Consider the following 23632-nt stretch of genomic DNA (forward strand, 5'->3'; position numbering starts at 1 on the left):
TTGTCACATTTGTCTCGTAATGTCGTGTCATTATGACACTACTCAAATGTCACATTCAAGGTCATCTCATGATGTAACAAAGATCTGCGTATTTTCAGAGGTCCATAATAATATTTGACAAATGTAATAAAAAGAACATGAAATTAAATAATTTATATAACTTTTTTTATGTTGAAATATTTCTTTAAATGTATTAAAATTCGATTAAAAACACAATTGGTTAATAAAAGTCGCGCCCCCAGTTGTGTTGTGACTGTGAGTGATGTTGTGTCGCGCCATGTTCATGTGTTCAGTTGTTCGGCCGACGGTTGTTGAACAATATTATATATAATATTAAATATTTATTCTAAATATATCACTTTCATTTATATTATATACCTAACATATGTGACCTTTTTAATTTAACACATTATGCGGACAGAGTCGCGGGCGACAGCTAGTATTCAATCATTTGATTTTTTTCTTTGTGAATGGTTCGCTCGTTCCCGAGGTTGTTCCACTTTGTGGTGTATTCAGACATTTTTATGGTTCCGTACCTCATAGGAATAAAACGGAACTGTATAGGATTACTTTGTTGTCCGTCTGTCTGTCTGTCAAGAAACTTTTTTTTCTATATTTGTATATTTATTTATATGGAAATTACAAGTAATATGGGAATTTTAACTTTAGTAGAGAAATGAAAGTCAGTATTACAATATAATATTATAATTGATTCCAGTCAACATAGCGCCTAGCACCAACTGTGTGCGCCGCGGGGGGGCGGGGCCACGCACTGACACGCCCACACGATACATTTCTAACTGGGATAAACTCGAAAGCGACATTTATTTAAAGGGAAGACATTATTATATATTTTTATACATAATTATTAACGAACAAATCTAATTTCATAGATTTTTAAATTAATATTTTTTGTAGATACAATTACAGGTCGAACTATTTTATATACAAGAAAACATTAACAAGTATTATAAATATTTTCATAAACTAACAGTATTTTAATAAAAATTAAAAGGTGTGAGTTTACTTCGAGTACGTAGTGACCACGCCCCCATGCGATGCCCCGCCCCCAGCTGAGCGAGACGCGCGCACATTTACATAGCACGTTATATACTACACTTGTACATATGACGTCATCTCCAACTATCATTTACATCTCAAATCATCTATTTGACTGAATTGTTTCTTAATGAATAAGTCAGCAACATCAGGAGAACCGCATGCGTTACTTCAGCGCAGGGGAGAGGACACAGTGCACGGTACGTGTCCCCTCCCCTTCCTATATGTTCAGAGATCTGTCTCGGAAGCGCGCGTGTCGAGCCAGTGTCTCTCTCTCTCCTTTCTTCTCCTGCTGCGACACGAACCACTCTGCTGGAAGTTCAGACTTTACTTAGCTCTGACAATAACTTCTTTAGAACTTCATTACAGTTAGCAGAAAGCAGTATAATTTGCTGCAGTGGTAGGAGTCGGTAGAAAATAGTAGAATGTGTGAGAGCATACCGTGGTGTCGGTGCGCAGCGCGGCCGCACGCTCCGCCGCGCGCGTCTCCTGCACCGACAGCAGCTCCTGCACACACAATGAGACATTAATTCTATATACAGTTGTAGATGTGTTCCGTTCCTTGAAGCGACAGAGTAGGAGACGCACAGAGAAAGGATATCTTTATTTAATAGTGTTACCTGCATCATGACAGCTGCTTCCATCTCCGCCATACTGACACCTGACTTTGATAACCCCTCCTCGTCATCTGCACACATTATGACAAATGTGGTGTCACTCTATTGGCACACTTCCAAAGAGTGTCATAGTGATGTCATCAACAGAGATATGTTTGTGTATAGTACCGGTATGATATGTGAAGAGTTGTGGCGGTGTGGGGAGAGCTCGCAGCGCCACAGTGTCAGTCTTGAGTCGCGCCGCGTGTTGCCGCAGCCGCGCCTCCTGCTCCGCTGACCACGCCCCCGCGCTCGCCCCGCCCACATCCTCCCCCTCGCCCTCTTCATCACTACTAAACACAATACATGCTATATTTCCTTCTCTCGTCTTCTATATCTGTCTTTTCTTCTTTATTAAGTAAAGTTGACATTTAATGTAGGTTTCTGAGACTCAGACTCTTGTTTAAAATATATTGATATCTTTATAATGTTAAAGATAATGACAGAAATAAAAAGATTTTTGTCTGTAGAATATATATCTGGAAGTGCTGCATGGATCCTACTGAAAGTCATAGAGTACTAGTGAAGTGGTGTAGGTATACTGACGGTGTGTGGAGGTGATGGTGATGATGGTGGTGGTGGTGCGGGGAGAGCCAGGGTCCGGGCGAGAGGAGAGGCTCGCCGAGTGCTGGCGCCGCCTCCAGCCGCGCGAGCAGTCTGCGCGCCACTGTCTCCGCAGCCTCCCTCTGCTCTCACACACACATACACACATTCAGATCTGAATTTGAAGTAAAATATAAATCGGCAATCAAGATCATTTTTATTATAAAAATCAAGGGATCTAAGATTCTTTTCTCATGAAGAAAGCATGCAAAAGTTGGTCGTCGGAGGAGAGGACGGCTAGGAAGGGGAAATATTTCTGTTCCCTTTTTTGTGGATTATTTTATGGGCAGCGGTCGCTTTGAAATTTGAGCGCACTCAAGTGACTGCTTGTTCATTTGGTAGTACATGTGGTGTGGGGGGTGGGGGGTGTGGTTGTGTAGATACCTCGTGCCGAGTGGGGTGGGGGTGGGGGTGAGGGTGGGGAGGTTGTGTTTCGGCGAGGGCGAGGAGCACGTCGTATGTCTCGAGGGCGCGGTCAGCAGCTCTGAGCGCGCTGCAGAGCGCCACCATGGAGGACTCCTGAGCTGCGCACGCGCACGACAACCTGACACAGATGTTACATACTAAATTTAGTATTTTTAATGTTTTTAAACTGTATATAGATATATAAATTATAATATTATAATTGATTTTATATTATATTATAGCAAATTAAGTTTTAAAAACGAATGTGATATATAAGTCTAAGTTTTAAATTGTTTTTTTAAATTTTATAAATAAAGAGCGTCAATAGCCTAATAGTTAAGGGTACGGATTTCCGATCACAAGGTCGAGGGTTCGAATCCTGACATTCGACTATTATCGTAAAACATATCCTAGCACAAGTCTAGAGCTTAGTTGAAATGGTTAAAGAAATATTAGTAAATTTACTAAAAATCTGCTAATATTTAAAAAAAAAGAATATCCCGCGCCCCAGGTCCCTGACCTTGACTATGTTAAAAGAACGAGAGGGCGGCACAAAAGAAATACAACACATCTCCGTCACTGAAAGAGGTGGACAGGCTGTAAGATGTAACATTTTGTTTATATTTATTTTTCGCTATTTTTGCGCTGATAGTTATTATTAGCGGTGGAAAGTGTAACTAATGATAGTGATGGAGTAACTACGACGAGCACTTAACAAAGAGGAGGATGTGTGTCGTGTGTCGGTACCTGTGCGCGGTGTCGAGTGCTCGTGCGAGTGCACAGTCGAGTACGCGGCAGTCAGCCTGCAGCCGCAGACATCGCGCGCGCCACGCCGCCGCCCCCACCGCACCCACCTCACCCGCAACACTCGCCTCCTCTGTCACACGCATACACACTCACATAACTCTATCTCTGTCGCACAACCTCTCTACTAATGATATTTGTATCTCGCTTTTTTATTTAACAGTGAGAGAGAAGGCAATATATTTCAAATTTTGGATTTGAAGTGTCAATAGTCTAATGGTTAAAGGTATGGGTTTCCGATAGAATCCTGAAATTCAACTATTATCGTAAACTATATCCTAGCTAGTCTAGATTTTAATTGGAATAGTACAAGAAATATTATAAATGTTCAAGGTCGTCGTAATTTTTTGAAAATTTTGGACCGTCAACTTTAAATCACATTCAAAATGTCAATAATGTTAATGTTTGTTCAGATTTGTATGGTGTATATGTATGGAAATGTTGAAGTACCGTGGTAAATATCTTCGCAAGGCAGCAGCGCGCCCGGGAGACGCGACTCTCCGCCAACTACACCACTCTGAAACATCTTGCATGTTAGCTCACAACTGCACAAGGCTATTTAAATCTTCGATACTCGGCGATTTTAGTCGCCAACCAAATAAACACTATATCCGACGATTCTAGTGAACAATGTATTTTTCAACCCTAATACACAAGGAATCGCAAGTACTCGATACTCGGTTTCATTCGCCAACCAAAATAGATCCCTTCTATCCGAAGGCAACTTAAATCTTCGATACTTCGAAACCGAAGGATTTTAGTCGGCAACGCATTTTTCACTGCTAGCACACAAGGCATCATAAGTCTTCGATATCTGGCGATTATAGTCGCCGACTTAGTTAATGAAATATCATATATGTCACACAGCAGAAATCTCCGACCTTTCCAATGTATCATCATCAAAGACAGTCGCTCGATACCTGTTTGTCAAAATAATGGTGAGAAATGTTGTATGATAGTTTGTATGTGAGTGTATGTTACCTCGTCGTTACTGAGCTGGTTGGTGGAGTCAGAGTCAGTGGCGCGACGCAACCGAACCCGGGAGGCGAGCTTAGCTTGTCGAGATTCACATCGACCTAGGAAATATTTACTTTATGATATAAAAGTGAAAAGTTATTACTAATTTTTGATTTAATAAAGTCAATAACTCGACTGAATGACACTCTATGACACTCTCGGGATGTATAACAATCAAATGACACCGCAATCTTCAAAATCGGTTCAGTATTTTAGACAACAAGAGGTCATAAACTAAAAAATAAAAAAAACTGACATTTTTGTCAGTCGGTTAAGAAAAATATGAACTACAAGCTATTGCCCGCGAATCCGTTCGTGTAATTCCGTTCTGGAGATACCTTCTGACAAACATACATCTAAGCATTGGCATCTATATATATAAAAGAAAGTGGTGTTAGTTACACTATTTATAACTCAAGAACGGCTTTACCGATATGCCTGAAAATTGGTGAGGAGGTAGCTTAGAGGTAATTTATGCATTGAAGAGCTGCTTTTTATTATATTTAACTTACTAATATTATAAATGCGATTGTTTACATGGATGTGATGTGGATGGATGGATGGGTGTTTGAAGATATCTCTAGAACGGCTGAACGGATCTCGATTAAATTTGGCATACGTATAGAACATTGTCTGAAAGAACACATAGGCTACACTAATTTAGTTCTTTTATATATCCACGCGGACGGAGTCGCGGGCGACAGCTAGTTCATAACATAAGATAAATGTACCTGGTGATGGCGGCAGCAGACCGTCAGGTACATGACAACTCTCTGACAAATGTGCTCCTCGAGCGAACTGACAACATCTGTACATACAAACATACATATTTTTTATTATATATAGGAGAAGGGGGCAAACGAATCGCCTAATATTATTTGATCTGACGCCCATAACGCAACGCCAGGGGAACCTCAGATGAGTTGCTGGACTTTAAGGAAGATGTACGCTTTTTACTGTTTTGAACTGTTTGTAAATACCGCTTAGGACGGGGTACAAATAATGCCTTCATTTTCACTATAAAATATTATAACTTGATGTCCATTTTGTATAGAAACGGAATATTTTTTTTTTAATATTTCACATAACTATTGCTAATTAATGTAGTGTTTCCGAGACCTAAATCTCCATTTAAAACATATTTAGTCCTCTTTCCCTTCCCATCCTATTTGCTATAAGTAAAGGATGGGAAGTGGAAGTGCATGAGAAGGGAAAATATTCTCTTTCCGTGCATCTCCTCCATTGATTAAAAGCAAGGCATATGCAATTGCGTATGTATATGGGCAACGCTTCCCTATTTCAGATTTGAGGGTTTGACAGGGATGAAGATATGTTTTATACAGAGTTTTCGGCCTAAAAAAACAACAATTAGATGTAAGTTTATGCTAAGATTAGTTTAAGCTTTGAACTCACGACTATAAGATGTAATCCGTATTCTTAATTACTAGACTATTGGAGTTTGAACATAGGTATACCTAGCAGTGGTGAGACAAATCTCTGAGTCCCGCTCAGAGTAGTTGACACTGGGGTCTCCAGTGTCTGTGGGAGGGGCGCTCTCTGCGTGCTGCTGCTCTGACCTAAAGAATATACGCGACAATACACACATATGTACTTATTATACATAAATAAATAGCTTATGTGTCGTAGAAGGCAACGTAAATTCGAAACTCTACGAGTTTTGTTGCGATTTACGTAGCAATGTAAAGTTTCGTACAACTTGCGTCGCCGACATTTATACCATCGCTGAAGTCGCTGCAATTTCCAAGATGGCGGAGCAAGTCGAAAATTTACGCGTCCTAAAGTCTTCTTTGTGTGTTTCGACATTTGCCTTGTTGCAAACGAGACTGCACAAATCTGTGATGTTTTAACATACCTCTATATATCTCACCTGGCAGGTAACTCCTGCGTGCTGCTGTCTGTGTCCAACTCCTGCTCCTGTTCCTGCTCCTGCCGCGGACTGCCAAGTTCGGCAGGACTTAGTGATGATGTATCGTTCTGGAATGTCCAACAAAAATGTCTAACGCAAAAACTACTAAAACAATTTAAATGAAATTTGGTACATAGATAGCCTAGAACCTTAGGAAGGACATAAACTAGTTTTAACACGAAAAAAGGGTTGTAAAGGGTTGAAAGTGGGGGTAGAAAATTATATGGAAGAATCATGATTTTTACAGATGGAAGCTTAAATTTATTTAGTTCAAAATAGCGTTCCTGTGAACATCACTTACTTGATCTGTGCGTGATCTGTCAGCGTCGTTATCCAGTTCACCAGCTGGTTGTGTCGTCGACTCACATTCATCTGAAAATATAAAGGACTCATTTTAATCCTCTACCCTTTCCATTTTCTTATGAGATTGGGAAGGGGACGGGTGACTCCTCCGTCGATTAAATGTAGGCAACGCATCTGCAATTGCCGATGTCTACTGACAGCTTATTCTGGCAAAACCAGATGACTGTTTGGTCATATGCCATCTTTTAAATAAAAAAAAAATCATTCCACACCGGTTACAACAGCATCAAAGGGGTCCATAAATTCTGTTGCAATAACCAACCTATAGTTTAGTTTTTGATACGAAAATCTCTTTAAAAAACTTATCATCATCCCTATCACATTTGACAACAGAGTTACCAATATGTTATAGAGGATTACGATCTCAGAAACCCACAGTAATAAAGGTAATCACACACCTGACACCTCTTGCTCTTCTTCTGGTATTGCCCTCGCGCACTTATCCTGAGCCCGGCGTCTCACTAGCTCTGCTATGACTCCGTGCAGCTCCGCGAGCCTCGCATCATGAGCTCTGGCTTCATTTGCCGCACGTTGCTTCTCCGCCGCGAGGGCTCGGGCGAGTGCATCTCTTTCGTTGCGCAGAGTTATTATGTCGTCTGCACCACTGCTTTGTGTTGCTATCTGGAAGTAATATAGACATGTTATAGCGATTCATCTACTTGTTACTTCCATACAACGCTATCATTATATTACTAGCGGTCGCCCGTGACTGCGTACGCCCGGAATTTAACTTAATTAGTATGACTATGTGTTCATCCAGACTATGTTCTACATCTATGTCAAATTTCATCAAGATCTACGCAGCTGTTTTGAAATTATTCTAATAATCATCCATCCATCCAAACATTCACATTTATAATATTAAGTGAGAAGTAAAATTTGAAATGTAGGTAATTTACAAACGAGCGACTTTTAACAATATACCGGTGGCATAGTAAACTACGGCTTGACACCTCTTCGGTCAGTGGTCGTCGTGTTTTTCACCGCCAGTGTACTGTGTTGTATACGTTTATTGGAAGCCATAGTAAACACCCTGTATACCTACAATTATTGTAGAGGTTTGTGGCCGTTTCCTATTGTCTAACAATAATCAATACCACAAATAATTACTATTAAAATGAACACCCTGTATTGTTATTTTAAAATAAGAATTGTTCAGATCACGAACCGCGGACTTTTGAGACCCAAATTTAAAACAAATATGAAAGACAGGGATGTTTTATAAGAAGATTTTAATATCAAAAACACACGGAAAATCAGTTTCTAACTACGAATTTAAATCACCCTAAGTATTAGCGTATTATTTCAGTCGTAAATTGTCATAGATAAAAAATCGAGCATCCAAAGTCTCCTTGTTATATAATAAAATCTCTTACTAAACAGACATGTGACTAGTGTCGACAGACACATATAATCTATTTCTGTCGATACAACCAACATGACAAACTGACATGTGTCGTAGAGTTTTCATTGCCGAAACATGTTAGACAACGTATAAAAAACAAACTTACATGCGCGTCAACAAAATATTGTTATGTTTCAAAGAGGTTGAGATTTGTCTATGTTTTGATACTAGCGCTACCCGCGACATCGTCTGCATGGAATTATAAAAATCTTAGTAATAAACAATAGAATTATCCAAAATAATTTTAATTAACTTAACCGTGGGTTTCTGAGACAAAATATCTCAGATTAAAACATATTGATATCTCTATTTTGTCAAAGATATGTTTTATACAGAGATTTCAGTCTCAAAATCCAACGTTAAACCCAATTAAACTTAACCGATTTAAAGTTCGTAATAAGTAAAAAAAAAATGTTAGCCAAATTTATCAGTACTGAAACGCAATCAAAAACGTACCAAATGCAAGCCATTCTGTCCGGCTATAGGGGGAGCTGTAACAGGACGCAAACTAGAATATCTCCAAGAAGACTCCCTCGAAATCTCCTCGTCTCCAACATTAGGACAACATAAGTACCAACTCCTACTCCTTCTCACTCCAGAGGATGAATCCAGTTGAGTTAAAGGAAGTCGACCGACTACTTCCAATTCAGCTAGAAGTGGTTCCTTTTCCTTAGGTTCTGGCATAGGAAATGTACCAGCTGTTGAATATGTCTCTTCCAGTTTCCTCTCTTCCATTTTCCTGTCTTGGTATCTTCTGTCACGTAATGGTGGTACTTCAGCCACAGGTTCATCGTTAACAACTTCTGTTGTCTCCACATAATCACTCTCTTCTATGGGATGGTTGATTTCTTCGTTCTTCTTCTTGATTCGTTCTAGATCTGCGTAGTAGTACGCGGTGGAGCGCGGCGGCTCACTGGATTGTGTTCTAGTACCCGCCATCTTGGATTTTCGGTTATTTTTTGCACATTTTTTTTTCTAGTTTAGTGTGAATATTATAATTTAATGTTGTTATTTATGTATTTGCCAAACTATAATTTTAAATTAAATTAAGGTGTTTAACAAAATAATAAAAACGATTCATTGATGTTAAAACAATTACGTTTTAAACTTAAGTAGTTCAAGGTCAACGAAACACAAAGTTAATTTCCAAACATAACAGAATCATAACAAAAATGCTTCTATAATTAACTCGTGAATGGTGTCGTAAGACAACCCCCCACCCCCTACCACTATTACCCACCCCCTGAAACTTGCCGACGGGGTTGCACGTGCCAATCATAATGATTGCGTGGTACAATTTAGAAATGAGAGCGATAACGTGTCTAAAAGTTTATAACTCTACATTATCGAATGAAGAGTTATAAGTCTATAGACAGAATATTTATATATTCTGTCTATACATTAATTTTTAATAGAAGCAAAAGAGACAATGCACGTCTATATATTCATTAGTCTACGTATAATATAGAGTTTTAAATATATAGACAGGCCAAAATTCAACATTCAAGATTTACTATAATTCAAATACTATTTAATTATGAAACGTTGTTACACGCGCCTATATAATAAAAGAGGGTAGACAAACATTTCGTGATCAAACTACACTCTTTTATATCTTACGACTTTCGCAAATCGCGACCAATCGAGCGCTGGGGGGGTTTGACCTTGACCTTGTATGCGCGGAGGGGGTCGCACCCCCCACCCCCAAGGGGTGTCTTGTTTGCGACGATACCTACGTGATCGCCTCTTGCGCGTTTACTTTTATATAGCATTTTTATTGACCCGTCGTACTTATTGGTTACGTGTAAAATCTAGAGAACCGTTTTATTATAAGAAAAAAAAACTATTTTATTAAGCATTCTTAAAATATATGCAACACAGTGAGTTGATCAGGATTAGGGAACCCTTATAAGCAAGACTTATTCTAGGTTCCTGAAGGACGACCTCTATAAGCGAGAAATTCGTGTTAGAGAGATTCTTCTATAAGCTAGAAAAACATCGTAGTTCTTTGAACTCTCGCTACTCCAGGTTTGACTATATTAAACATGTATTGGTAAAAATACTATCGTCAACTATTTATTAAAAATAACTGATGACAACAGCTTTTAATACAAAATATTTTTTCAATAATTGCAAAGCTAAACACGTCAATAATAAAATTTAAAGAAGTAAGTCAGGTGCGCTGACTGACATGGCCCGTATCTATTGTCGCCAATTAGTGTTTACATTATGCAAGCGTTTATTTTGAGTGCTACTGTCCTACTGTACTGGAATGATGTAAACCAGACATTATATCGACGATCCATTTTCAGGGAAAATTCTGAAACTGTTAGGAACTCTAAGTTCCAGACGAGTCAGACGTCTCGTTAGCCGCAAGGCTGCAGCCATTAGGCCCCAGCTGACTCTATAGGGTGACAAGGATTATTACTAAAGAATGGACAAGTCTCGAAAATATTCGACACAAGGAATTATTATTTAGATGTTGTAAATAATTGGAGATATTAATATAATGTTAATTAATAAAATCTGTGCTAAATTTTCTTTACATTGAACATATCGTAAAATCTTAGTCACAATTTTTTTTTTAATTTTATGGCATCATTTTAGGATTTTTTATAATTATATTTACTTCTCTATTATTTTTAATAATTATGAACAAACTAACGCTTGACGACATTATTAATTTATCTTACTAATATTATAAATGCAAATGGATGGATGGATGTTTGTTAGAAAGTATCTCCAGAACGGCTGCATGAATCTCGCTGAAAGGAATAGATGTAAAACATAGTGTAGAAGAACACATAGACTACTCATTATTTTTGACAGCTAGTGACATTATTAAGTGCTAATTACTACTGTAGTCTTGTTCTGAATACTAGTAATATATGTTCACCCTATAAGTCTATCAAGCAATCCATTAGGTAATGTAAATTAACACCTTTACGACCTTCACGAGTTTTTATACAATCAGTTACCACTTTACTAATTTATTAGGGTCACCAATTACCATCTGTCCTAATTTGTGTCCCAATTTTATTCATAGTTAAATCTTTTCGCATGCGATCGCCGCAACTGCGTCATGATTAAAAAGCCTTATAACATGCTTTATTTTCACGTTATTAAACTTTGGGAGAAAGGGACAAAAGTTCCAATAGGTACCAAAAGGGACCAATAACAGCAAAGATGAATGGTTGCCATGGATACGGTAATTCTCAGCCAACGGCGAATGCTTTCGTCATTTGAATTTTGACATTTGCAAATGACAGTTTCTTCATAATATAAAAAAAACAAAACAAAGTTTTTCTTGTTAAGAAAAATTAATTGATTTTCATACTGATGAAGCCGCACGGAAACAGATATTTTAATAATAAAAAAAATCCTGCTTCATCATAGTCACATTAGTCTATTAGAGCTAACATCAAAGGAGAGTGGCAAAGTAACGCCTACAGTACCGGCCACACGAACAGCCTCGATTTTAATTGCCGTGTTATTTTTTGTAATTACTTTACCTCAACCCCCCTCCCCTCCCCCGTTACACTTGTACCACGGCAGAGGACTCTTAATGACCATTGGTAGGGTTCAGAAACATCGACAAATCTTTAATGTTGTTAATACATGTTTTTTTTTTTAATTTACTATTAGATTTATGCTAACGAAAATGTTACGCAGCATCAATCATCATCATCAGCTCACTATACGTCCCCACCGACGGGCTCGGAGCCTACCCTAAATTAAGGGTGATTAGGCCATACTCAACCACGCTGGCCAAGTGCGGGTTGACTTCACACATATCTTTGAATTTCTTCTCAGATATGTGCAGGTTGCATCACGATGTTTTCCTTCACCGTAAGAACGTCAGATAAATGTACATATGTAAATCGGAAATAGAAAAACACATTGGTACATGGCGGGATTCGAACTCAAGACCTGCAGATTGCAAGTCGACGCAGTACCAATAAAAAAAACTTAATTAGTAGTCTATGTGTTCTTCCTGACTGTGTTATAAATCTATATCAAATTTCAACAAGATCTGTGCAGCCTTTTTGACCTTCTAACAAACATCCATACATTCATACAATCAGATTAGAATGTCCGAGTTTAGAATATATTATTTTTTTGTTAAAAAACTACTAATCTTGCAGTTTTTAGATCAAGTTTATTTACGCGAATAAGATACTTAATTTTATTGACATTTGTGCTATTCATTCAAATAATATTTCATATCTTGGACATTAACTTACACGTCACGTCCAAATATTTGTATAAAACTCAGGTTTGTATGTTTTCTATGGCCTAGTCACCCTTAATTTAGGGTAGGCTTCGAGCCCCTCGGTGGTTACATGTAGTGAGCTGATGATTGTATGTTTTCAAATGTTTTACGCAAAAACAATACGCTGTTAGATACATATTTAGGGTTCCGTATCTCGGAAGGAAAATAACGGAACCCTTATAGGATCAATTTGTTGTCCGTCCGTCTGTCTGTTAAAACCTTTTTTTTTAATGTTTAATTTTACAATAATACAAATAAAATTGCCAGTGATCGTGGTAAAGAAACTAACTGTGAGTTTCTAAAGAAAATCTCTGTTATTATTAACTTGTGATAAGACATAACAATATTTCGTGGTCTCAGAAACCCACGGTAAGTATATATTTGTAAGTACAATAAGTCTACGAAAAAAAGTCTATGAAAATTTTAAAAGAAACGGCAAGGTTTTAAAAAACAAAGGTTCCAGAATTACCAGGCGTACAGCAATCAAAAGGAGTTACATTCAAAAGATTATTCCGACATTCAGCCACAAAGCCTAGGTATTATCTAGATTCTAGACCCTATACATACATAGGAGTATTAGAAAACCAATTCCAACTTTATTCCTTTAAAAATAAAGTCCAAAATCGTGTTGAATCTAACCAAAATTTCATATGACGCAACTTTCTCTAAGCCATCTTTCATAACATTCTTAGTGCCTTGTTATAAAGTCGAATTTAGTATATCAAATACTTTTACTAGCTCATAGTAACTCGCTTCTAAGATCTAAGCGGTTAGGTCTAGATTCGTATGCACTAGATCTAGGTATTAGGGAGTCGCAGTATCGACCAAACTGAGAAAGGTCAAGTGTAAGATTTTAAGCTGAAATCTAACTTTTGTAGAACTTCGCGTTTAACCTTAGATAAAAACTGACCAAGAAACCAGATACACCTCGTCAAGAGCAAGCAACCATTTGAATACGCCGAAATGTCGAAACGACCGTTGCCCATAGACATACGCAATTGCAGATGCGTTGCCTACCTTTAATCTACGCAAGGGACGTACAGAAACAGAATGTTTCCCCTTACTTCCCCTACCCATCCTTTCCTTATAAGGAAGTGGTATAAAAGATTTGGCTGCAGAAGGCCACAATTAAGTTGACATACAAATAGGTTCCCTCTATGGGTCTCAGAGTGTACCCTAAGTGAGAGTATGTGATAGTGAATGCTGACCCAGTGCAAGACTTGACACATATGTTTGAGTTTGTCAGATATGTGCAGCATCACGATGTTTTCCTTCACCGTAACAACATAGGATAAATGTACATATGTAAATGTAACACATTCATACATGACCTGCAGATTGGATGTCAACTGCTTAACATGTGATCAGAATTTAGTTGTATTACTGTCCATTGTTGTATTCATTGGACGACTAACAGTAGGGTAATGTTTTATAAAGAATCCATCCATCCAACATCGTTATTATCAACGAGTATTCATTTTATCGATTATCAAACGGACAAACAATGCTTATATGTTATATTTGAACGAATCAATACGCGTTATATTGATTACGTCACAGACAGATTGTTAATGTCGTCCGTTTGTAATTTACCTAGGCAATTTGTCAGTTAATGACTGATTACAATGCATGTCGCAAGATAACAATATAAAACATTCTAAAGTCAAAGTTCCTTTTTCATAAATAACCCGAATTTTACAATATTATTTTACTTAACTAATAATAAAATACGGAACCCTAAAAATAGAGTAATGCTTGTTTTATATTATGCCAGTACAGTAAGACAGTAGCGCAGCCGACATGGACTTACTAGCGCCAATTATTAACATCTTACTAATATTATAAATGCGAATATTTAGATGTATGGATGGATGTTTGTTAGAAGGTATGTCCAGAACGAATAAAAGGATCTAGGTGAAATTTGTCATAGATGTAGAACATAGTCTGGAAGAACACATAGACTATAAAGTTTTTTTTAATACCGCGCTTACGGAGTCACAGACGACAGTTAGTTTATAATATCACTGAAGATACCGTATCATAACAGTTGACAATCTGTTTTGGGAATCAATATGTACATCACTAAAATGGTCAACGCATTGAATGCAATACAGAATGCGCCATTACAATCATTGTATGGTATGATGACGTCATAAACCATTTAATTTACACGACAACGTAACGGTAACGAGTTTTTATTTCATGCCAGTACGCTGTTATATTTATAAAACATTTATGACAAATTTCAGCGAGGTCAATGTAACCGAAACATACATCCATCCAAACATTCGCATTTATAATATTAGTAAGATCTATTTATGTTTTATTTTATTACAGTCGAATATGGATAAGTGAGGGTCTAAGGACTGCGATATTTTTCTCGGTCGCAAATAAAGGTATGGAGGTTTCTTATGTAGTTAGGAAAACATGGCGATGGATCTAACAATAGTTCGTAAGTGCACGCTTAGAGCAGTGGAGGCGTGTTGACTGAGGCCTTATAGACTTAGAACAGGCAGTAGCACCCAGAGTGGCCGCTCAGAACCGAAAAATTGTTATAAATAGTAGCTAATGTTATCTGAAAAAAGTGCTAGTATTAAACGACTTTGTAACGGACACGATACGACTACGATATAACGTTAGATGTAAATATCCTAACAGTATACATTGTTAAAACCCAGACAGGTCTATGAAGGCTGAATGGTAAACATTAATATTCATACATATAATTGGGAGATAAGACATAGCCTATAACAGTGAGTTTACACTGTCAAAACACTTGTATAAAAACATATACCTCATTATATATTTTTACATCATAAGATGGGAAACATGCAAACGAGGCTACCTGTATTCGCCGAAATAGCAAAGCGACTGCTGGCTATAGACATCTGCAATTGCAGATGCATTGCGTATCTTTAATAGCCTGAGAAATAGGATATTTCCTCTTCCTATTCCTTTATCAGATCTACTTCCCATACCCATAATTTACTTATTAGAAAAAGATGGGAAGGGAAAGGAGTAAAATTAGGCCTCCGGAATGCACATTCCTCAGACTAGTCGGAATAACTTCCACTTGAGGCATGTCTTCTGAGTGGTTGTGGTATTGCAGTGGGCCCATTGTGCAACTGATGTTGTTGCTGTCTACCACCAGAGACATTATATTACAAGTGCAACGGCACATGGACTAAAAGAAGATATGACTTAGGGAGCTGATAGACATGTATGGAAGAATATTATCCCGATCCGCTGGTGCAAAGACAATAGAATTTAACAGTTAGCTTCTCTAAAGTAATTTTGTTTATCAGAAACGAACTCAAACTACAATGCCAATACAAATATAATCAATGAGCCATACTGGTTTTATAAATGCTAATAAAACTTGCACATTGGAACTATTCCAAAGAATAACTCGGTGCAGTTTCAAAAATTAATAAGAGTTTCGACTATTCAAAATACAAAATACATATCTTTCCACTCATTTCCTTGGTTAAAATAAGATGTATTTGGTCTAAGTATTTTTATTTTCATCCGAGTTTTGCAGAGATTTTATATGTTAACATTTTTTCATAGTTATATAAAAAAATAACTTTCTAATGGTGAGAGAAATTAGATTATTGGTCAAGTAGTTAGTTACCAAGTTTTATTGTCATAAATAAATCCTCTTATATTTGTAGAAATGTAAATATAATTTTCTCTACATTAAAATAAAACTTTCCATTTAAAACTGATAATTCTGTATTTTTTATGCAATTATGTATTATTAAACTTTTATGTTTTTTTAGATTGCTTTATTTAAATTTTCTTCTTCGAATCAACTCTTTTATTATTCCATTTAATTAATATCCAATTTATGGACGTTATTAATGATTTAAAAACCTAAACTGTAATTACAATTTTAAATCAACTTGAAAAATTTAAGATTTTTACCGCCAAATTACGTAAAGATTAAAAAAAAACCATAAACAATATCGTTTAAATTATAATATTCACACACATTACCTTTCACTAGCATTAAAAAAAACAAACACTCGAAAACGAGAAGTGCTATCGTTGGGGGTGAAAAGGGCAGAGAAATTCCGGCAAATTCTGTGACGTCACACTGCACTGCATAAGTAGGTCACCAAATATACCGTTATAAGAGATGGGCATAATATAACACATTATTTAACCGTTAACCGTTATAACAGCTGATTTTTATTTAATAGATCGGTTTATACAATTCCAATGTCGAGTTTCAACCTTCTATAGGCTTGTATACTTAATTGCATTTGTAAAATGAATTATCATTTAACGACAGTTATATATTAATTTAATTTGATATACTATTATAAGAAAAAGTTTAATTGATATACAAGTATTCAATCTACGCTATAATTTATGCCACGTAACGAGCTTTTTTGTGAAATAAAACGTTATTTAAAGAATCACTTTTGTCCAGATGCAAATATAACTGCGTAGCAACATATGCCCATCTCTGTACGGAATTATATTTTTTATATCACACAAACCGGCCACGAAGAGAGCTTTAAAAAGCTTTGATGTTTAATAAACTATTCAACAAAATAAAAAAACAAAGTACAATTCCGCTTAATTGGTGTCAAAACTTTTAAATTACCACAACAAAAACTAATTTAACATCACTTTTCGCTTGATATTAGTTAAATCAACACAATTTAATAACTCAAGTATCGCTTAAATCACTGTATAATTGCAACGGTTAAGCAAACGAGTTACAAAAGCTTTTATTTTTTCACTGTTTATTTATTAAATAACGTATTCGGCGCGGGCATAAACACGGCCGCAGCAACGCTGTCGCGGCGCGGAATGGCGCATTTCCTGAGTGTTGCCAGCGTGGGAATTTAGCCTGTAATTTAATTAAATGCTAACATCTTCCTGACTGTGTGAGCGACAATTGATTGTTAATATCTTGACAACACAATGCAGTATTTAAAGGGTGAGAAAAACTTCATACGATTATGCACAATTAATATTATAAAGAGATATTGCATTTGTGTATGTACCGAATAAATTCAAAAACTACTAGACCTGAAGTAACGAAATTTACATTCTAATAATAAAATGCTTGCAATAACTATTATTCTATCCCAGAATTATAAAGTTGTCAAACGACTAGATAATATGTTTTAAGCTTGTTAATACTTCAACTTATTTGTTAATAACTTAAATAACTGTAGATTATTATTTCATATAGGTTTATATAAAACAAATACTTGATATACAAAATACACAAAATTTATCTTAAAAATCACTATTATTTACAGTTTTCCCGAAATCTGAGCTACCCTTATGATACTGGCAGCACTATAGAAATGTCATTTGTACACCTACGAGATGCCGGCCGGTACCATTTGTTATTAACTCGATCTCGAACTTACATAAAACTTCATAAATAGCTATTCGGTTATTTCCCTTTGCAATAGGTAATTTAATAAAAATTGTGTAATGAATTGAACATGAAAATATACTAGTTTACGAGCAAAATGTATAATTTGCATATGGTGAATTTTGTGAATACGCAGCGAGTATCATTCGAGTTGTTACAATAGTAGGGGCTGGGCGCTGTACTCTAAATTTTTAACTGGTATGGAATAAATAATATCTAACTTAAAGGTTTGTCTCGTTTGTGTCGCGAATTGAAGCTTTCGTAGCAATCTACACTGCCTTTTCATCTGTATATTGCCATCTCTCTCGTTTTCTTTGCAACAAACAGAGAAGGCGAATAGCTATCGTATAACTATACTGCAGACTGTACTCTAACATTTCATGCGTTAATTTATAATTAAAGCCACAGTTCAATTGTAAATACAGTCAATTCATAATATTACTAGAAAAAACTTTAAGTTAGCTATCAAAATTAAATCTTGCTTCTTACTAATATTATAAATGTGAATGTTTGGATCGATGTTTGTTAAAAGATATCTCCATAACGGCTCGACGGATCTCAATGAATAGCGGCATAAATGTAGAACATAGTCTGGAAGAACACATGGGCTACTAACAGACAATTCTTTACTTAAAACAATTAAGTTAAAATAATAAATTTTCTTATTAATTATAGATTAAGTTAATTTATTTTGAATGTAACTCTTCTGTCGTCATACACATTCATACATAAACACACATCGAATTGTAGTACTCTTAATATTTTAAATTACAATAAACTCTGCCTATCCCGGAACTAGCAACAATCGTGAAGATATTCTATAAAAGCCGGCACGTGTATGCAATCGGTTAATTTCGTCATTAAAACGAGGTTAAATATAACTAACATTCAATATTATATCATATTCCCAACAGATAAGGTTTAATTTCCAATCGACGTCAATCACCGGCGTGGTGGTTCTTAAGAGCATTCGGTTTTGAAAAAATCTCACTAATTAAAGACAATATTAAACTACTATTGTTAGTAAGTAGGCGACGTAGTTATAAATAAACTAGCTCTCGCCCGCGACTCTATCCGCGTTAAATTAATAGTAGCCTATGTGTCATTCCAGACTATGTTCTACCGTTTTTCGACTTTCAGTTCATGCAGCCGTTCCGGAGATACCTTCAAACAAACGTCCATCTAAACATTCGCATTTATAATATTAGTAACATTAAAAAGTTAAAGTTTCGCGCTTAGATAACAACTTAAACTTAATTTTATAAAGTCAAAAAACTATGGCTGTATATCGCTATATAAAGCGCCATCTATTGGGTACATTTTCAAACAAAGATTTTTATTTTTTAAACATAGAATTTTTTATTTAAACTGAATTATTAATTAAATTAGGCAATGTCAAAAATAGCGTATTTGAATCTTGACACTAATTACAATTTCCTTTTTTCATGCCACTGCATATCTTTTGTACCGTACGAAATATTTATAAAAGAACGTGTATAAGAATATAATATATATTATCTACATATGATACACTCTGTACATTGTTACTACATAATATACAAGGTTTATTAAAACAATAAATATACTGTGTCCCCTACCATTGTCATAAAATTAATTCGAGTTTTTTGTAACATTCCATTTTCCCGGTAAATTCGAAGTAAATTTCCAGTAAAATCTTACTACCGGCTGCATGGATATCGATGGAATTTGTCTTAGAAGTAGAACATAATCTACTTATTAAGTTTAACACAAGAACAATGAGAATATATAAAATATTCTTTCGAATTACCATAGTAGGAGACATCTAACATACCGATCTAGACTTTATTTTCAACACAATAATGTACAAATTCGTTTAACCACATCTTAACAAGATGGCGTATTTCGTCATAGAGGTCGGAAGGACAGAGTTGCCGAGACATACAGTGAATTTAGGGCACGTGCTTGGGAGGGTCTACTTCAAGGAATCTAGTAGTTTTTATGAAATAAGCAACTATACAACATTTAAAAAAGTTTTAGTATTGTGTATTAACTTTAGGGTTGTCAACTTGCAACTTCTATAAGTGAAAATATTGCAGTCACATGGACTCACGCTAATCCAGTTTGGACTATACTTCCATTTAACTATTCCGTTGGTCCAATTTAAGCACAATTCATTAACTGCCACTCAAAGTCACTAATGGTGACACTTAGTGTGGATTTAATTAGAGATCTAAATTGAAATTACTAAAAAAGGACTGATATGTGACTTGCTTTCCAGGGACATACTTGACAGGGAGACCCATGGAGAGGGTCCAACTCAATGCAAGGTCTCACTCTATGTAGGGTCCCAATCTATATAGGGCCTGACTCTATGTTGGATCCCACCACACTCATGCACGATTCTACTATAAGGCCCCACTCTTTGTAGGGTCTCACCCTAAGCAGGGTCTCGTTCTATACAGGGTGTCACACTATACAGGGTCTTATACTATGTAGGGTCCCACACTCTATGTACGGGCCCATTTAATGTAAGGCCACACCAGGTTCTCGTCCTTTAGATGTAGGAATATAATGTATAATTTTAAAAAAGTGTTTGTTGGCTTGCTTTTTGATATAAAACTGCATAGCGCATTGTCCTAATGCTCTATTTAGTATTAGCCAAGTTCACTTACTTGGCCTTACGCCATCTTGAAACTCGGTTAAATTTTGGCATGTTTTTAAACAGTATTTCCACGAAATTCGACTGTCCTAACTCTTATAACATATGTTGTATGTAATACATAAAACAAATCATAATTCGTATGCAATGTTATAAAGCAAATTCTGATGATTGGACTTATCGTTACTTCATCATCATCAGCTCCCTATACGTCCCCACTGAGAGGCTCGGAGCCTACCCTAAGTTAAGGGTAATTAGGCCATAGTCAACCACGCTGGTCAAGTGCGGGTTGACTTCACACATATCTTTGAATTTCTTCTCAGATATGTTCAGGTTGCATCACGATCTTTTTCTTCACCGTAAGAACATACGATGAATGTACGTATGTAATTCGGAAATGGAAAGACACATTAGTACATGGCGGGGTTCGAACCCAGGACCTGCAGATTGCAAGTCAAGTGCTTGACTCCTGAGCGACCGACGCTCGTTCGTTTCGTTACTTAGACTATTTATTTTATTCCTCTCTCACGAAATCATTATACATTTTATAAAAGTGTTTAAACTAGTTAATAGTTAAATTTAAAATGTGCTTACAGTCAGTATCACCACTGACTAACCTATATTAATTATCCGAAAGTTAAATCCACGTTATCGTAAAAAGTAACCGGGTCAATTAAATAAAACTACGAGACGCGGGACTTACGTAATCTGAACGTACTGAGATCATGACGTAATCTTCGATGCTTATACCAGAGCCGGTATACGCATTTTCGGCGCCCTGGGTAAAATTTTCGCGGCACCCCTTTTTGGTGTTAGAAGAAATTTTTGAAAGATAGGGTATCTTAGGGACTACCGGAGGCGCCACTTATCCGCGCCCTGGGCGGTTGCCACACCACGCCCTACCCTAAATGCGGTACTGTCGAGTACGTTTATTCCCTTCGGTTCTTACATAGGATCTACACGACGGGCTTAATGTCATCCTATGTTACAGGTTGGCACAGTGTGGGTCGGTTGGCTTTACATATGTCTCTTTATATATATCTTTCAATTTCTCAGATATGTGCAGGGTGCATGATGTTTTCTTTGAGTAGTAAACTCCAGTAATAGTTGTAAGCCTTTCTATCGCAGTGGACGACATTTACGGCACCCTGTTTTTTTCCATGCTTTTGGAATCTTATCAGGGTTATGTGAGACTGTGTAATTGGCAGACCTTTGCAGCCCGTTTTTAGCAAGTGTCCTGGGCGGTAGCACGCGTCCGACCCAAACTCCGGCCCTGGTTATGACATGTTGACAATGACATTTCAGCAAAATTCTTCAACTGTTTGCATAAAATTAAAAAAATACTTTAGTAAATGGCAAGGATCAAACCTGAACCTGTAGATAACAAAGTGTGATGTTTAAGTATTGAGCCTCCGCCATCCCTTACAATATACATATGTATATACATATATACTCATGAAGTTTTTTAAATAAAAATGAAACAAATTACCTCTTCCTGTTGACTGAGAGAGGAGCGACTTCCCCACTCATCCCACATCTCTCTTTCACCTGGAGAAGAGAAATGAGCTTTACATACAAAGAGTTGGTTGTGATTAATATAAAGTCTGGCTAACAACAAAAGGACGAGCAATATTTGGTTAGGACTGAATTTTCAGATGTAAGTGTACATCTAAATTTGATTTCTTTTATATTATAATATGGTAAGGCTGTAACAGCAAAGCTAACACTGCCCTTATCTACAATTGCAGTATTGCCTAACTTTAATTGACAGAGGATGGGACACACAGATTATAGATATTTTTCCTTCTCATGTGTCCCCTCTTCTGCACTATTAAAGAGTGGAAAGGGATGTAAGTGATACTTTGTTGTTCAGAATTCAGTTATTAAATGTTCGATGTGATTTTGGTTTCCATAATTCATTTTATATTTAAGTTTGTGCAGAATTTTATTCAGTAGATTCTAGATTAGTGTAATCATACATATATGAGCATATACCTAATCTGGAGAACTAAAGTTAGGCAAAAGGCTAGCATTTTGTTCAGTTAAAGTTCCTCAGTATTGTTCTAAATCAATCTAAAATAGCATTTAGAAATAGACTTTCAATCATAGACTGACAAGGTTGTCTGACCCGGTAGGTCGGACCAGGTCTCTGTAAGGGCCTGATTTTTTTTTTACTAAAGATGTCAAACTTGTATGAAACACTCCATCTAGAGGTTAAATAAGAAGATAAGGGAGGTTAAAATATGTTTTATTAAATTATAATATCTGTATATTATCAAAAATCATATTTACGCTTAATTTTTTTTTTGGGACTAAACATTATATCTACTGTAAAACGATAAGAAAATTCCAAAATAATTAACTCGATTTTTAAATTTCGCGCGTCGTACGAAAAAAAACTAAACTTACTTAAACGTAATGAGGATGTACAAAATAGTTTGTATATGTTTTTTTTTTAATTTACAAATGACAGATAAATAATACTTACAGTAACTAGCTTCGCTCCTTGGCTCCATTTCTTATTTTTTAGTATTATAAACTTGCGCACTATACACATATATAACATACGACAGTATAATTTAACTATGAAACTATTTAACTTTTCCACTATTATTTATTATAAATAGTTCCCATTTATCGCTTATTTAAATAAACACTGGAAATCTGAGTTAATAATTTCACTCGCACATTTATTGCACTAGGATCTTTTAATTTTAAATACACTTTTCTTCAAATGTGTATCATAAAATATTACTAGATAATTGTAAACACGCGTAAATAACTAATATAGAGTTATTTTATGTAATAACAATGAAGATTACTACATTTGGAAACCTTTTTTGCGACAACTAACGCCCAATTTAAAACTGTCGAAATTTATGTAAATTATGGGTACAAAATACATCAAAGGTATAGTAAATTGTTGCCGTCTAGCAAATAAGATACTTTTCATTTATGATTTAGTCAAAAATCTTATCTTTTCCGAGAAATTTATAAAAGTTCATTGTACTCGGTGTTTACAATGGAACGTCAAATCGATGGACCGGAAATAGAACCGACTACAGATTATAAATT

The 23632-nt window shown here is 36.1% G+C and overlaps 1 protein-coding gene across 6 annotated transcripts; it reads right to left on the minus strand.

The window, feature by feature from the left end:
• Positions 1-940: 940 nt before the first annotated feature.
• On the minus strand, positions 941-23574 carry LOC106126020 (uncharacterized). 6 transcript variants are annotated; one of them, XM_013323462.1, is made up of 17 exons: positions 17128-17323; positions 16512-16616; positions 8696-9267; positions 7233-7455; positions 6773-6843; positions 6433-6539; positions 6020-6121; positions 5276-5352; positions 4509-4603; positions 3978-4044; positions 3471-3600; positions 2703-2862; positions 2262-2401; positions 1845-2008; positions 1680-1747; positions 1501-1566; positions 941-1371 (listed from the first exon to the last, which is right to left on the minus strand). In XM_013323462.1, the coding sequence occupies exons 3-17, from the start codon at positions 9176-9178 to the stop codon at positions 1288-1290; spliced, it is 2037 nt and encodes a 678-aa protein (XP_013178916.1). In that variant the 5' UTR covers positions 9179-9267; positions 16512-16616; positions 17128-17323; the 3' UTR covers positions 941-1287. The 6 variants fall into 6 exon arrangements, with proteins under 6 accessions (XP_013178916.1, XP_013178922.1, XP_013178919.1 ...); XM_013323468.1 differs by lacking the exons at positions 8696-9267; positions 16512-16616; positions 17128-17323 and adding exons at positions 22047-22105; positions 23046-23574; XM_013323465.1 differs by lacking the exon at positions 16512-16616 and having other exon boundaries at positions 8696-9214.
• Positions 23575-23632: the final 58 nt, after the last annotated feature.

This window comes from Papilio xuthus, unplaced genomic scaffold, assembly GCF_000836235.2.
Source record: "Papilio xuthus unplaced genomic scaffold, Pxut_1.1 DF825355.1, whole genome shotgun sequence".
Lineage (NCBI taxonomy): Eukaryota > Metazoa > Arthropoda > Insecta > Lepidoptera > Papilionidae > Papilio > Papilio xuthus.